Source organism: Copadichromis virginalis, linkage group LG11 (genome assembly GCF_057382275.1).
Source record: "Copadichromis virginalis isolate Kocher_CV1m ecotype Utaka linkage group LG11, C_Virginalis_male_GT1.1, whole genome shotgun sequence".
Classification (NCBI taxonomy): domain Eukaryota; kingdom Metazoa; phylum Chordata; class Actinopteri; order Cichliformes; family Cichlidae; genus Copadichromis; species Copadichromis virginalis.
Genome location: NC_140628.1, coordinates 32,268,575 through 32,283,672, shown reverse-complemented (window position 1 = coordinate 32,283,672; position 15,098 = coordinate 32,268,575). Strand labels below are relative to the sequence as shown.

Here is a 15,098-nt window from a genome sequence, read left to right as displayed (position 1 = left end):
CACTGTTAACAGGAGACCGACACGCCCATACGACAGAGAGAGCGATAGTTCCTATGAGCGTGAAACACGTGCAGTTTCCAGTGACAATAGCTGACTGTGGCCACATGATGGCAGTATTTTAAAGGATGAACTTTATTGTAGCCCTGTCCGAGATAAGAGGAGCGAGAAATCAATTTACTTTGGTATGTTAATTTATGTCTGTTGTTAGATTTAGCAAGGCAAGTACTGCTTAACTTGCTTGTCCCAATGATTCAGAGAATTTGTAATTAAAGAATGGGAGGTAAAGCCAACAGCTATTAGGCCATTTCCTGTGACGCCAGCTCCCAGTTTGGATTAAAGAGACAGATATTCGTTATAATTTTCAGATTAAACTCAAAACTTTACTTTTTAAAAAAAACAAAAACAAACAACCTTATAGTTAGACCTGGATCAGATAACCCTAAACTATCCCTTGTTTTTCTGCTATAAACTGACCTGCTAACCTGAACCTGAATTTTTGTACAATTTTTGTATTTATTTTATTTTTTAAATTTACATTTAACTACACTGGATTTTACACTTTTACTGCTCTATACTTCTGGATGTATTCCAAATACCACATTATAAAATTATCAAACTCTGATGGCCTTGTTTGCGAAAAACATTTTGAATTTCATGAATTAATAATTTGTGGTTTGAGGTACATTTCATGCTATCCCTTCATAAATGATGTATTTTCTTATAAATCTTATCAGGGTCTGATATCCTGTCAGTGTGTCAGATCAATATAGCAGTGTAAGCCTTACCCCATTATGGCCTCCACAGGACTGCAAGCAGACTAAGGGCTCCCACAGGGGACCAGGAGATCCTGAGGGAGCCTATTAATCCATTATGTTCACCTCCAGAGCAGTGTTAAGGATAACAATCACATACGAGCCGGAGGCAGGGCCACAGGAGGCTACAGCTGCTTAGGATGACCCGTGTTGCCTGGGGGGACTGATCAGCATCATTCCCATGCTGTGTCTTGCCCAGTGACCACATGTAGAGAAGTACAGTTATAAGGTCAAGAGCATATTATTTGTAGAAATTTGGATGAGATGTTATACTGAAAAGTGAAAAATCATGTGTTTTTAAAATTATATTTTACTGCTATATCAGAAAAAGTTAATATATTTTAACAATTTTACCAAAAAAATTCCATCATCATAATAATTATAAAAATGAATGAAGACAAAGACCTAAAATGTCCCAAAAAAGGAGAAAATATGGCCTTTCCTGTCCAGGCTTTATTTAGATTTATTATATATTTATTTATATACCAGCTCCCTAAAGGATCTACTTTGGGCAGTAGAGATTTAGTATCACCATTTTTTTTTCTATTATAATGATAGCTTTTGTACAAGCTTGACAACCTCAAAGGATCTTTACTTTTTTTTTTTTTGTCATTGTCTTCAACATATTGCAGGTATGATGCCAAAGAAGCACATCACCAGAAGACATATTAGACAATAGAATAATTACCATAATCATGATTATTTTTCCTTGCATTTTAATTAGCCCTATGAAGCTCAATTAAGCTCTTCACTATAAGCGCCTATTCAGTAAACAGCTGTCCACCTGTCTTCTAGTTCTTGGGAAAAGGCTGTGGTGCCTGTTCACGCCAAGGAAACCATCACCAAACTGGGTGGGGGGTAAAACAAGGCCCCTGCAGCCTGTAAGGGGCCTCTTATATGAAGGGTGATTAATGCAATACAGTGGCAGGAAAACAACAGGGACATGGACTATATGCATGTATATAATCCAGACTGAAATTTGATGTGACTGATCAGAAAAAAAAATTATAGATTGAATTTTGCTTGTTTAAACAAGCAAAAAGTGTTCTTGGCAAAGTTATCGGTTTGAAGAATACAATAAAATAAAATACATATATTAAAAAAGAATTAAATATTTTTTGTGAAATAGTATATAATATGTAACAATATGATCCAAAAAAATAAAAGTTCCACTATAGTGGACATAGTTATTATGATTGGAGCAAAGGAGGAAGTTGGGATGTGGTCAAACATTGGACTGGAGGTGGTCAGTTACCTATGTCACTTCTTGTCTAAAGCATGACATAAAGCATGTTGTTCTGTTTTACTTGTAATGTTCTAACTTGTTGGAATAAAATCAGGTAAAGTGGTTATGTTTCTAGATATAAACCATACTGCTGGAACATCCATACTAGCATCTCTTAAATGTATTGATGCATAAAATGAAGGCAGAAAAACCCCCCATTGTAGCTTCTGTTTGTATTCTTCTTTCCATTATTTGTAATAAACCTGTGTGTGGTTACCATCAATCAGTCCTGCAAAGAAAATATAAGGTTGCTATTTTTGTATATGTGCATTGTGAAAAGACACGCTGCATTAGGTACAAGGGTTCCTCATTGCATTCTAGAAAAAGAAACAAAGATGTGTACAAGTATATCTTAGGCACTGTAGACAAAGTTTGATAGTCACAAGGCAATATTTAAAAACTGATTAAAAACCATACAAATAAGAAGAACTCTGTTTTTTACATGATATACCATAATTATATTTATGGACAGTCATCTCAATGGACAAAACTGGATACCAATTGATAACTGATTCTACTGACTGGGGGCTGATGCAAGGGAATAAGTTATTACAGTATGTGTCCTTTTTTAAAAGTTCTTCATCACGATGCAAATCCTGTCAAGTCTTTGTTGCTGCCAACAATAAAACAAAGTGTGCACACATGCTTTGTTTTTGATAGCGTTTCTGTACTTCTTTAGTGGCATTAAGCACCTCTCATACAGAGGTGACCATGTCTTGTGAGGACACCTGCTTTCTTTGGTTGTTTCATCCTTGAAACAGAAACTGTGTAAATTACTTGTGAGAGACAAAACCCATATGAATTGAAAGCATTAACCCATCCTGTCATTATTGCTATGCAGTCATTAAGCCTTCAAGACAAAAGAACTAATGATGACTGGCCTTCATCATAATAAGCAGAGACTTGATTACATAGCTCCTTGCCTTCCTACCATATTCTATAAAATTACTAAATCTTATAAGAGGCTAAAGAGAGCCAGACCTTTCTATGTTTCATTCTGATGGCCATTTTTTGATTATGATGATCAATAACTGAATGCAATTTGTTTTTATTCCTATTGTTTTTGACCCCATTAACAAAAAAGTGCACCCACGTAGTCATAAATATTAAATGAGACACAATGCACATTTGAAATATTTATTTTGCCAAAAATATTACGATATTGCTTTTCAAAATTATTTAACTTCAGATGTAACCTTCCTTAGGTCAGTCTCGTAAATGTTAAAATGTGTGTCATACTAACCAAATAGATGTACATAACTATAAAAAACAACATATTGTTGAAGAATAATAGTGGTAATATGTAATGTTCTGAAGGTATTTTTTATTAGATGTCTGTCTTTGGTTTGGATTGTCTGTAAAACTTGTATTTTGTAACAATACTTTGCTTTAGGAAACAATTACAAAGCACCTTTCATCAAATGGACACCTCATTTGGAAATGCAGCCTTTCCGCAGGCCAGTAGCACACAGTGATGGAGCTCTAGATCGACATCTAGTGGTTGAAACTGTCTAGAACATATTAAATGGACACTTGTGTTCTTTTTAGTTTTAGTTTTTTGGGGATTTTTTGAAAAGCAAAGATGTGAATAAAAATGTAAAGCCTTCTAAAACAGCACATTTTGACAAATTTACATTAACATTAGTACAATATAGGTAGCTTTACATATTTTCTTAGAAGGGTCTAGGTTGCTATAATCTCACAGTGTGTGTGCCTGGTTCTGTCTTTCTGTGTCTTTTTGTGTCTAGTTGAGCTTCTCAGTCTCCTCTGGCTTTGCGAACTCTTCTGTCTTCACAGTGCTCAACTGGCCCTCATGACCTTCCTCGTCCCCTGGTACCTGACAGATAGCAGGAGATTATTGAGTTTCCAGACTTACGATATCAACTGGTCTCAAACATCCTTCCATTTTCCGCTATGTCACGATTCAAGGCACTCATTAGTAGCTGCTTCTTGGTTTAATGGTATTAATTGTCTACTGGTTCTACTGGTATCTAAATGTCAGATGGATCGCAAAAATGGAACAAATGTATTTCTTTTAAACGTGTTGTCATTCAAATATTCATAAACACAAACTCAAAAGCACCAAGGGCAACACAAATCTAAATGACGTCAGCCCAAAGTAATCAGATTCTGTGTAATAAACCAGGCTGATCATAAATTGTAGTGGTGAATTTGCTCCACCTGGTGATTCAACAGCTTTACTAGCTATGAACATATAACCGTCTTTGACATCTGATTGTTGGTGAAACACTCCCATCTTGTGGCAAAATTAGGTACTGCTCTGTTTGCAGCAGGGAAGTCTGAATCTTAAACTCCACGTAGCCTGTAGTATAGTTGCAGTGTTTCTTTGGCTGTGGACAGATACAGAGTTTAGAAGTTTCTAAAAGCTTCTTTGAACTTACTTCCCAGTAGATGCTGTCCTCAAAACACGAGGCGTCAGAAGGAGCTCCATAGATGGGCAACTTCATAATGAAACCTAAACAAAAGATTATCTGTATTAATCTTTTTTTCTTAATTAAGATTTTTAAGAAGTTATTAAGATATAAGTTGAAAGCAAGGTTTTGGGTTTCTGCTGACTATTAAATTATAAATCTTGAGATATCGTTTACATAACATTTTTTGTTTTTTACTGATCTGGTACCTCACAGGTCACAAAAGTCCAGTAGATTGTATTTTATGTTTTGTATCAGGTACTTTAAAAGTACCTGATATTCAATCAAAGGAGTATTAAAAAAAAAAAAAACTAAAGGAGGGATGTGAACCTACCAACAAGAAGCCCTCCCACCAGGGCCATGCCTAAAGTGACAGCAAGGGAGATGGCCTGAATCCCGCCTTGGGAAGATGCGCTTCTCCCATCAGGTGCCACCATAGGGAACACGTCTTTCAAACTAAAATTGGCACAGAGGAAAAATATCAAGTAAGTTCACATTTAATTTATAGAATGGCTGGATGGATTTTTCACTCTAAAAATCGCACACCTCCACATCCAAAATATTTCCACCCCATTGCAATCCCCAACAATGAAAGGAGCAGGTTGAAGAAAGCCTTCAGTTTTCTGCATGATGATTTCTGATTTGTAAATCATCAAAAGAATGATTAATATGTATATATGATTACATTTTATATATATATAACATTTTAAATCAAATATTTTTAATGTTCTTTTATATCCTGGTCTTGACAGTTCATAACTTAGAACATATGCTAAAGTACATATTTGTTTTGTATTTGTTCTTACAAAATTATGTTTCAAATTCTATTTTCACTCGTGTTCTTTGCCATATGCTCTCAACTCAGATCGCTTCAAGATGTTTATTGGTAGTGCTCCTTTTTTCTCTATACTAGTAGAAGTAAAAAATTAGATGTTGCTGTGTTCCTTTAAATCAACATTCTGTATTGTTATTTATGTTCTCCCTTATCTTTTATTGCAATATTCTTTGCGGGGGGAAAGGTCAACATAATATTTGACCTTACACCTTTTTCTTTTTTTCAAACAAATACAAAAAGAAATTTTTACCCGTCGCCATAAATCTCCTTGGTAGCCAGAGAAGCAGTGACCGCTCCCACAATAGCGCCCATAACACCGGGCATACCATGTAGGTTGTGAACCCCACAGGTGTCTTGGATCTTCAGCTTGCTCTCCAGGATGGGCTGATGGAGAGAAAACAAAATGAGAGGATTATGTGGCAGTGTTTGTTTTGTGGATGAAACTGTTTTGTGGATGAAACCCATTCAAGTTAATAATATTTTCAGTAAAAATGAATTCATTTTAGTGTTTTTTAACCCACTTTTTTAATAACCTGAAAACATAAATTAGCACATACATATTTTTGAAAAATTCACCAAAATTGTGTGTTTTAGCAACCAGTTTTTGTTTCTTTCCCTTCCACAAGTACATCACAGTTCCTTGTCTGATTTATTAAACATGAAAACTGAATCATCCTTACTGAGAGGTACTTGTAGCCCAGAACAGAGATGATACCAGCCAAGAAACCAACAATCATGGAGCCAAAAGGAGTCAGCATCATTTCTCCAGCTGTTCCTGCTGCCACTCCACCGGCCAGTGCAGCGTTTTGAATGTGGACCTAAAATAGTGACAGAAGGACTTTTAATAATGCATCACATAATGCAGAATGTAAAGATTTTAATATCTGTAGAAGAGACCTACAAAATAATAAATGAACAGATGAGACCATCAGACGTGAGCACCAAGAACTGTAAGATAATTCATCTTTCTCTAGCATACTGGTTTTGCACCACGTGCTAGTAAATAGGTGGACGGTATTACAGACAAGCTGATTCCTTCCAGTGATTGGTTTGTCTTTACTGTCAGCAGGTTGTGTGGCATGTCTGTCCCCTTTGTCAATTTCACGAGCTGTTTATATTTCCCTCTTTGGTTTGATTCAAATCAGCACGGGAATGTCTCGCCTTGACTTCTTACTGTTAACGGATGGGCTTGACAACAAGCACATGTGACTAACTGACAGTGTCATCTTTGAGGAGGGAGTGTACCGTCAGCTGACACGTTTGTCAGTTTTTATCACAAGTGACTCTGTCGTGACCTGGATCAGCTGACTTTGACATTGCTGACAGGAGGGAAAGACCTAGTTCTTTCATTACTTTGTCTTGACCACACCCTCCCTTCACCGTGTTAATACTGATTGTGCACTTCTTCTGACCTCTACAGATGTTAAGAATATTTTTAATTATATTTTTTATTCTTAAACCTTTACCCCATAAAGAAGACATTTGACAACCTCCCCTAAACCATTATAATAAGTTTTACACCTCAGTATGGATCAATAAAAATGTGGATTGATGTCCACTAGACTGCTTTCTGGGTTTTACTAAGGGTAGCTGCATAGGCAGAGACCACCCAGGCTAACTTCTAATGCAATCTCAGTTCCACATCTTTGTTCCAAAAGGAGGCCTGAAATATGACAGTTTAGAAATAAGCTTCAAGGGAAACTCCTATTAGGCTTTCAAGTGGTAAAGAGTTAAGGTGAATTGCTTTTTGAAGCTACAATTCAAGTCATAAATTATAATTTTGTATCCTCACCATGTCCAGTTTGCCATCATGAGCTGTGAGGGCAGACATGGCATAAGTAGACAGAGTGCAGGCTGCCAGGGAGTAGTAGGTGTTCAATGCTGTACGATGCTGATCGTCTCCGTGAGCTGTGATGGCAGAGTTGAAGCTGGGCCAGAACATCCACAGGTAGAGAGTACCTATTTACAACCAGCATAGAAAAGACAACATTTTAATATTTCATCAATACAGTAGTTTTGATTTAAATATACACTTTGAAACTACTCAAAATATAACTGTTCCTGTTTCAAATACTATAGAGTGTTTCTATGTGTTGTTATTTGGGTGATTACAGACAGTTCATGATAATAGCGCCTGGCAAGCACCTGGCAGCACAAGTGACCAAAGAGTTACTATTAAATTAGACAACTATACATATAATAAGGAACATTTAGTATTTGTATTTCACAGAAGTAGTTGCAGGTGTTTACCGATCATAGCAAACATATCAGAGTGGTAGACTGAGCTGTTCTTGTGTTTGCTCTTGTCCAGCCTGGGTCGGTACAAGACTCGAGCCACCATCAGGCCAAAGTAGGCTCCAAATGTGTGAATGGTCATCGAGCCACCAGCATCTCTGGTCTGGAACAGGCCAGGAGTAATAATGATGAAAATAGGTGACAATTCAGATATGCATTGTGCATTTTAGGCCAAAGTCTTCAGTCCCAGTCTTTAATTATGTAGTTAATGTTTTCATAATATGAATATCTTTATACAGTAACTTACTCCAAGAAGGCTCAGCAGGATGAACTCATTGACTGCAAACAGTGTGACCTCAAACACAGCCATAACAAGCAACTGGACAGGACTTGTTTTACCCAGAACAGCTCCAAATGAGATCAGCACAGAGCCGGTGCAGAAATCAGCGTTGATCATACTGAAAGAAACAAAAATGTAAAAAAAAAACCCCAAAAAAACAATTGAATTCATTCAAAAAATGAATTTCAGAAACATAAACTTCACAGCACAAAGACAACATAACAAAATACAATGCATCTCTTCTAATCCACAGATTTCTTTTGTAATTTGCATGATGTGACATATTTTGTAGCATTCCAGTTTTTCTCAGCATTTAGAAAACCTTTTCAGTATGTTCATACTCAAAACTACTCTTGCTACCTAGAGTGAATACCAATTTTTTGTTTTGTTTTGGGTTTTTTTGCATTCATCAAGTGATAAGAGTATTGACAGTTTACTACATCCAGGTAACCAAAGATGTATTCAGGCTGCTTTAAATGCAGGATATGCAATTGGTCACACAGTGAAGGTGAACAATATTTCTAGGAATTGCTTAACCATGAGGCATTAACACTGCAAAAGTAGTTAGCCACTCCTATAGTTTTGACAAAGAATATTCTGTCCCCCTTGTCATAAGAAAAGGCTAAAATAAGACCTTTATTGCCATTATTTTATAGTACACAATGTGCCAGTCTCACAGGCAGAAATCAAGACTAGCTCTAGAATAACAAATGAAACTGATTTGTTTGTACATGTATTTGCACGGGTTAAATTGTTTGCACTCGTGTTTATGATTGTAACTAAGAGGATTAAGCGTCAAGAAAAAATTCTATCCTTATCCTATGTATTTTGCATATTCTGTATGTGTTTGGGTGCACATTCATATATGCATGGTTATCCACATACCTCTCCACTCCAACGTGGATTTTGCCTCCATGCATACCATGGAAGAAACCCTGCATAAGTGTGGCCCACTGTAAGGCTAAAGCTGCAATCAGGAAATTGAAACCAACACTGCTGAAGCCATAACGCTGGAGGAAAGTCATGAGGAAACCGAAACCAATGAAGATCATTACGTGTACATCCTGGAAACCTGGAAAGTGTGGATGAAAAGAGTTAAAAAATGAGAAACCAAGTGGTGAAATAACGAAGTACCTATGGCATTTAAAACATTTTCCCCTCATGTTTTTTTTAAATCAAACTACAATTAATTTTTTGTTGGTCAGAGGAATTCCAACAGCACTTCAGGGAGGATATCACTCGCTTGGATTGGTCTGGAATGTTTTCCTCAATAGCTACTCTCAACAAACTCACTCAATCATTGCCAGCGACACTATGACTCGAGGGCTTTGTAGTCTAGAAAAAAACACAAACTGAATGGCTACTTACATAAGCTTTGGTTAACTGGAACAACAGGTTAAGCTGTGAAACATCCTACTGATTCTTGGATCATCACTTTATCACTTGTATTGTGTGAAAAACTAGCTTTTGCGACAAGAGAGCATATGAAACTGAACTGTCTAAACTTGCACCCGGGTGTTTCCATGTATGTTTATCTATTTGTCTGATATTCCCAAACACAAAATTGCACTGTGCTTTGCCTGCTGTCACTATGGTAATGGTTAACTGGCAGGACCATGCAGAGGTGTTGTCTTCATTGCTGTTTTGGCCCAGATGCAGTTCTCAGTAGTTCCTAGTTGACGCCATACAGTAAAAGCAATAATACGCTTCACTGGGTTGAGTTAGATTCTATTATTTGGCTTCTGCTTAACCTTTAGTAATAACTATATAACCCAGCTTATTTGTATGTTTCCACATTGCATTGAATTCAAAACGCTAATATTGTCACTCATTTATTTATTTCTACTTTGGTTTAAAAAAAAGAAATAGTTCAGGTAAACTATTGCACAAGAGTTTGTTCAATAGCACAGTTCTCAACTATAGTTCCTCGGTTAGATCATTTCTGTTTTTTTTCCAAACCTACCCATGCAAGTGTTTTTCCAGTGAAACTTATATGTCACTGGTTTTCATAAGAGCATATTTCAGAGAAAGTCCACATTAGGTCTTCATTTTAACTATAAGTTGTGACCTGTGTGTTTGTCTTTCTGGAGGACAGTCCAGTAAAACACAGGCTTTGTACAGTGTAAACTTCTATGTTTACTGTACATTTTTTTTCCTAAGAATGAAATAAGGGTAAACCATGTAGGTTTTCCATACACACAGGTGAAGTTTTCTTTCATCTCCCAGGATATTGAGGGTGTCAGACTTCAATACACCACTATGAACCTTTTGTCTCTGCTTATTTTTCTTATTTTATGAATTTTAATCTATTAATCCTGTACTGTTTGAGGCAGAGCTGAAGAAAATAGTTGTTATTTGGTCAAAGCTTTGTTAAAAGTACAGTTTGTAATGTTTCATTTTGTCCTGCGACATTTCACATTGATTGATGTGTCAAAATGCAGTGGCTATGCTAACCAACTGATAACAGTCAAGTTATTAGTTTAGCTCACCAAACACATTTCCCACGTGTGGGACTAATAAAGGTGTATCGTCCAGTGCAAAATTAGAGGGTCATGTAATAACTACGTAAAAAAATATTGCTGACCTTGTGGCTTTATTAGTTCCTGTAATTCAGTTTTGAAGTCACATGTAACCTAATTCTGCTGCAGTAGGTTCTGAAAGGTGACTTACTAATAGGCCAGGGCAGGATCAACACCCAAGTTAGCTGCCTGCAGGTGGGAGGTGGCTTGTAAAGACGAGGGAATTCATCTCCCCAGATTCTCTTCGCAGAATGCTGTCTGATTTGTTAACACACGCCCAGCCTAACACAAAGCTCCATCTTAACGAATATGCCCAACTGCTAAGCTAGAACTTTGTGCTCCCTGACTTCTAAGAACTTCAGTGTTAAGTTTACCAATGTAAATGAAAGAAACAAAACGCCTATTTTCCATTATTAAGTCTACAACATTTCATTTTAGGTTCGGCTTAAAATATAATTCCTTCCTGGAAGTCCTATATATTGTCCTCTTGTGATAAGCAAAATGTGTATTTTATTATGGCTTCATGTTGATTAAATATAAATAAAATTAAATGCAATAAGAGTGGAAATACAATCATTTTAAGTTACTACTTAAAACTGACCACAAATCTATACTTTTATGTATCCAATGAGTGCCCCTATAAAAGTTTTTTGTTGTTGTTGTTTTTGCCACTACTGGGCAACGTAAATCACAAAGTTAACAAATAGCGAGGACAATGTTTTTGCCTGCATGCGACAGCAGTGGACTGGAAGACATTTCCATGAAATGTTCACTCATAATGAATAGGACTCTTCCAATTAGGGAAAAGAGAGCTGGTGAAATGCAATTCAGCAGATTTTTCCCCTTTAATGCAGATGAGAACATTTGTGTTTTGTTGAAAAAACAGTTGCATGCAATGATGAATTACGCAACAGTCCTAAAATAAGTGCACAGTGAGGCCATGTCTCAAAACAACAGGTAACAAAGAGAACCACTTTAACATATATCGGCCTTTGAAACTCTTAAATAAATTGCCGATAGGCTTAAGAACAAGGCAGAGGCAAGCTTACTATTACTACAGTATTATTTCGTTTTTTGGTTTACACTAATCTGTAATATGCTATGTGCAAAAATAACGTTATATTAAGTAGGAGCAATGCACAAATTTTCCTTTCCATATCTACAAAACACTCACTTGGGTAGCGGTAGTAGAAATCGTTGTCATATTCACTGTGGTTCGAATGGTGCCACTTCTTTGCATCTGTCTCTTTGTCATACTCCACCAGCACCCCAAAGAGGATGATGAGGATGATCTCCAGGATGAAGCAGGTGATCGGCAGTTTCAGCCGCATGTTGGTATTTGTGTCTGTCATGTTTTCTTTCCGGTGAGATGAAGACGAGAAATTTAATGAGGCTTGTTCTTCATGAAATTAATTACAGCTCTAGCACAGAGCGTTGGACACACTGTCTCTCTCACACTCAGGGGCGTCCTGCAGAGACAAGAGGATGTTTTGTGTGAGAGTGGAAGAACTAGCTCACAGACAAACACAAGCGCTGATGTGTTTTTCATCTCTTGGGACACACCTACCGGACCTAAAATGGCATAATTAATATTATTCCCGCCCCCTTCTACTTTACTTTTTAAGGTGGTTTGAAGTGCTGGAGTTCAGCAAATACGTTTATAATAAGTAATAATCCAGTACTTTTGATAGATACAGCTTGGTAATTTGTGTTTCTAGTGTTTTAGACACTAATTTATGGCTAATAAGTTTAAGCTAGTTTAAACTAGTAGCTTAACACTTAGTTAAACCACTAGTTTATGGCTGCTGGATTACCACATTTTAGCCAGCAGCATGAGATTTAAGTGTCATTTTTATTTTCTGTGTGCACTTGCCATCATATATTATTGCAATTTGGCAGCAGCCACTCCTTCATTCATACAGCATACAGTTTGAGACAGTTTCTGTTCTGTATTTGTGTTTCATGCTAAAAGCAGAGATAATGCATGAACAAGTTCCTGAAAGTTCCTGAGACAATTCACTCACACACTCACTCTGTTTGGATAGGTTTGCCCACAAAAACTACTTTGCTGTGGTTACTGAAAAAATATACCGTTTGGTTATGAAGCACCCCAATTAGCATTAAAAAAATTAAGCCACTGGAGTTCCTGGATTAGCCACTTAGGGCTGACTCATATGTTTACAGATGGGTAAAGAAAAACAAAAAACAACAAATAAGAGGTGACAAAAAGTCCAGACTTAACAAAACTTAAAGCACAGCTCTTTTACTCAGTGTGATTGTTTTTAATGTACTCTTAATTTGATCTGTTATTGTATATTTTACACATGTTTGTATGGGATATTGTATTTGTTTTAAATGTTATATACCTATGTGGTATGTGACTTTTGTTGCTATGATGCCAGGTCTCTCTTGTAAATGAGATTTTTAATCTCAATGAGATTTTTACCTGGATAAATAAAGGATTAATAAAAAACAGTCATCCTGTCTTTGAGGATGCACAGCGGATCTTCTGTTCTCTCAGCGATCAAAAAAACTGTAGCCACCACGGCCTACTACTCATACAACTGTCAATTAAAATCACACAGGATGAGTTCAGAAGGAAAGGGGCAAGAAGCCAGAATCAGCAAATACATATAGGGTTTTATCATTTAAAAGATTTGTAAATGGTAAATGGCCTGCATTTGTATAGCGCTTTTCTAGTCCTTAAGGACTCCAAAGCGCTTTACACTACATTCAGTCATTCACCCATTCACACACACATTCACACACTAGACCATTAAAAGAAAAAAAAAACTTATTTGCACAAAGTATTAACACCAATTGCCCTGATTTAATTACAAATCCACTATAAATAAATGGGATCCCACAGGAACTCAACACCTCCCCACTGCAACTGTTGCTAGCACTGCAACCAAATTACACAATCCTATACACAGAAAATCCTTACATCACGAACAATTATACAAAGCACAACACCTAGTATTAGCTCGGACTCAGGAATTGCGCCATACCCAACTATAATATTGCACCATTGCCAGGTGACAGAAAAACAAACCAAAAAAACAACATCCACAGTAATAAAACAAGGGCCTTTTATCCTATTTGAAAGTAATACCATGGAAAAAAAGGAAAATGCAGGGGGGGGAGGGGGGGGGGGGGGTTAAAAAGCATGAGAAGAAGAAAATAGAATAAGTATCATATAAATAAATTACACATAATTATACTTAGTAAAAAGTATACATGACCTAAAACATTCATTTTGCACCTTAAACCTGTACTGAAAGGTCTGTATGGCAATCAAATCTTCTCTAACGAGTCTCTGTTTGAACACTGCTGAGATAAATGCACATAGTAGAAGCAATAATCGTGATATTCTCACGTGATAAAGCTACAGTTCTTCAGCTGCTGCATTGCTTATCATGACTTTGTAGCATCCCACAAGCACATTTGCGCATAACCACAGTTCTGCATCAGAACAAGAGAGAAACGATGAGCCTCGCTACTACTTCCAATATATACTATTCCTTCTATCTCCTGGTTCCAAATAGAGTCTGTTTTGAAAGGTCACTGTCCCTTTGATAAGTTACAGCCAGGGCTTAAATAAATGTGGGACCATAAAAGTACTGACACCATCAAGGATCAGTGGGTTTCTAGTTGGGCCATCTGCAGTTTTATTTACACAGTGGAAGATGAAACAGATTACAGTGGTTTCCTGCGTGGCGTTCTCACTTGGGGTTGGCTCTCACAGTGGTGTTTTTGTGTCTGCTTAGGTGTAGCAAACTTAATTAAAAACGTATAGATAATATCTTATTTCATAGTGTAATCTTCACATTTTTTTTATCCAAACACAATCTCTGTTGATTCACCCATTGATTATATTCACAGTATGGCCCCTATAGCCAGTGTAGCCAAAGGTAGTGTGGCCACTATTAACTCTTCTCCAGCAGATTGTACCAAAGCAGCAGGAAAAACCTGATCACTAGGTGCCCGTGAGGAGGACGTGTAGTCCTAAACAGAGGCCCACAGCACACGACCAACCCATTCATGTCTCTCATCCTTGTCCCCCAGTCTGTGACACACCCACTGAAGAGACGGTAACCATCCTATTTTGGATAGAGCAAAATGTGACTAAATAGTTTAGACCAGGAAGCAAATGTAACAGTGTAGTATTATTCCACTTGCCACAAATGTTACTGCAACCTAGCCTCACCTAACTGGCCACACCAGGGGGTGTGGCCAGTTAGGTGAGGCTGGCTGCAGTAATCCCTGCCAGTCTGCCGTAGCCGTACGACAGTGTGCTATGCGGAGTGGTGTGGGGTCAGCCCTTTGATCTGATACAACACCGTTGTGCCCATTCAGGAAATAAAGTAGCAAGGATAGATCAGAGACTCCTTGTCTTCTTAAAAACGCAACACAACGCAGAGTCGAGGAGTCTGTTTGGGCTGAACTGTTGCAGCGGGGTGAAGCAGAAACCGGTTACACAAAGTTGCAGTCTTACACGCCTCTCTGCAGCTTCGTTCCTCTTGTTATTCCCCTAAAACCATATCCCCTTAGAGACTGTGTCTGCTCTGAATGTGTGCTAAAGAGTAAAACAGTAAAATGTGAAACATTAAGCATTAGGTCTCTTTCTTCTGAGTCCT

At 37.3% G+C, this 15,098-nt stretch overlaps 1 protein-coding gene across 1 annotated transcript; it reads right to left on the bottom strand.

Moving 5' to 3' along the window:
- Window positions 1–3,220: 3,220 nt before the first annotated feature.
- On the bottom strand, window positions 3,221–11,987 carry rhbg (Rh family B glycoprotein). Its single transcript, XM_085472056.1, has 10 exons — window positions 11,633–11,987; window positions 8,825–9,011; window positions 7,907–8,057; window positions 7,615–7,762; window positions 7,157–7,323; window positions 6,045–6,182; window positions 5,615–5,748; window positions 4,864–4,985; window positions 4,500–4,573; window positions 3,221–3,934 (listed from the first exon to the last, which is right to left on the bottom strand). The coding sequence occupies exons 1-10, from the start codon at window positions 11,808–11,810 to the stop codon at window positions 3,842–3,844; spliced, it is 1,392 nt and encodes a 463-aa protein (XP_085328182.1). The 5' UTR covers window positions 11,811–11,987; the 3' UTR covers window positions 3,221–3,841.
- Between the last annotated feature and the right edge of the window lie 3,111 nt (window positions 11,988–15,098).

Bases quoted from the DNA above. Each gene is read 5' to 3' on its own strand.
- rhbg (XM_085472056.1), bottom strand. From the start codon at position 11,810: ATGACAGACACAAATACCAACATGCGGCTGAAACTGCCGATCACCTGC. The intron at 9,012-11,632 runs GTGAGTGTTTTG...CACACTTTCCAG, and splicing joins TTTCTACTACCGCTACCCAA to GTTTCCAGGATGTACACGTA. The intron at 7,763-7,906 runs GTAAGTTACTGT...GGCCTGTTCCAG, and splicing joins TCCTGCTGAGCCTTCTTGGA to ACCAGAGATGCTGGTGGCTC.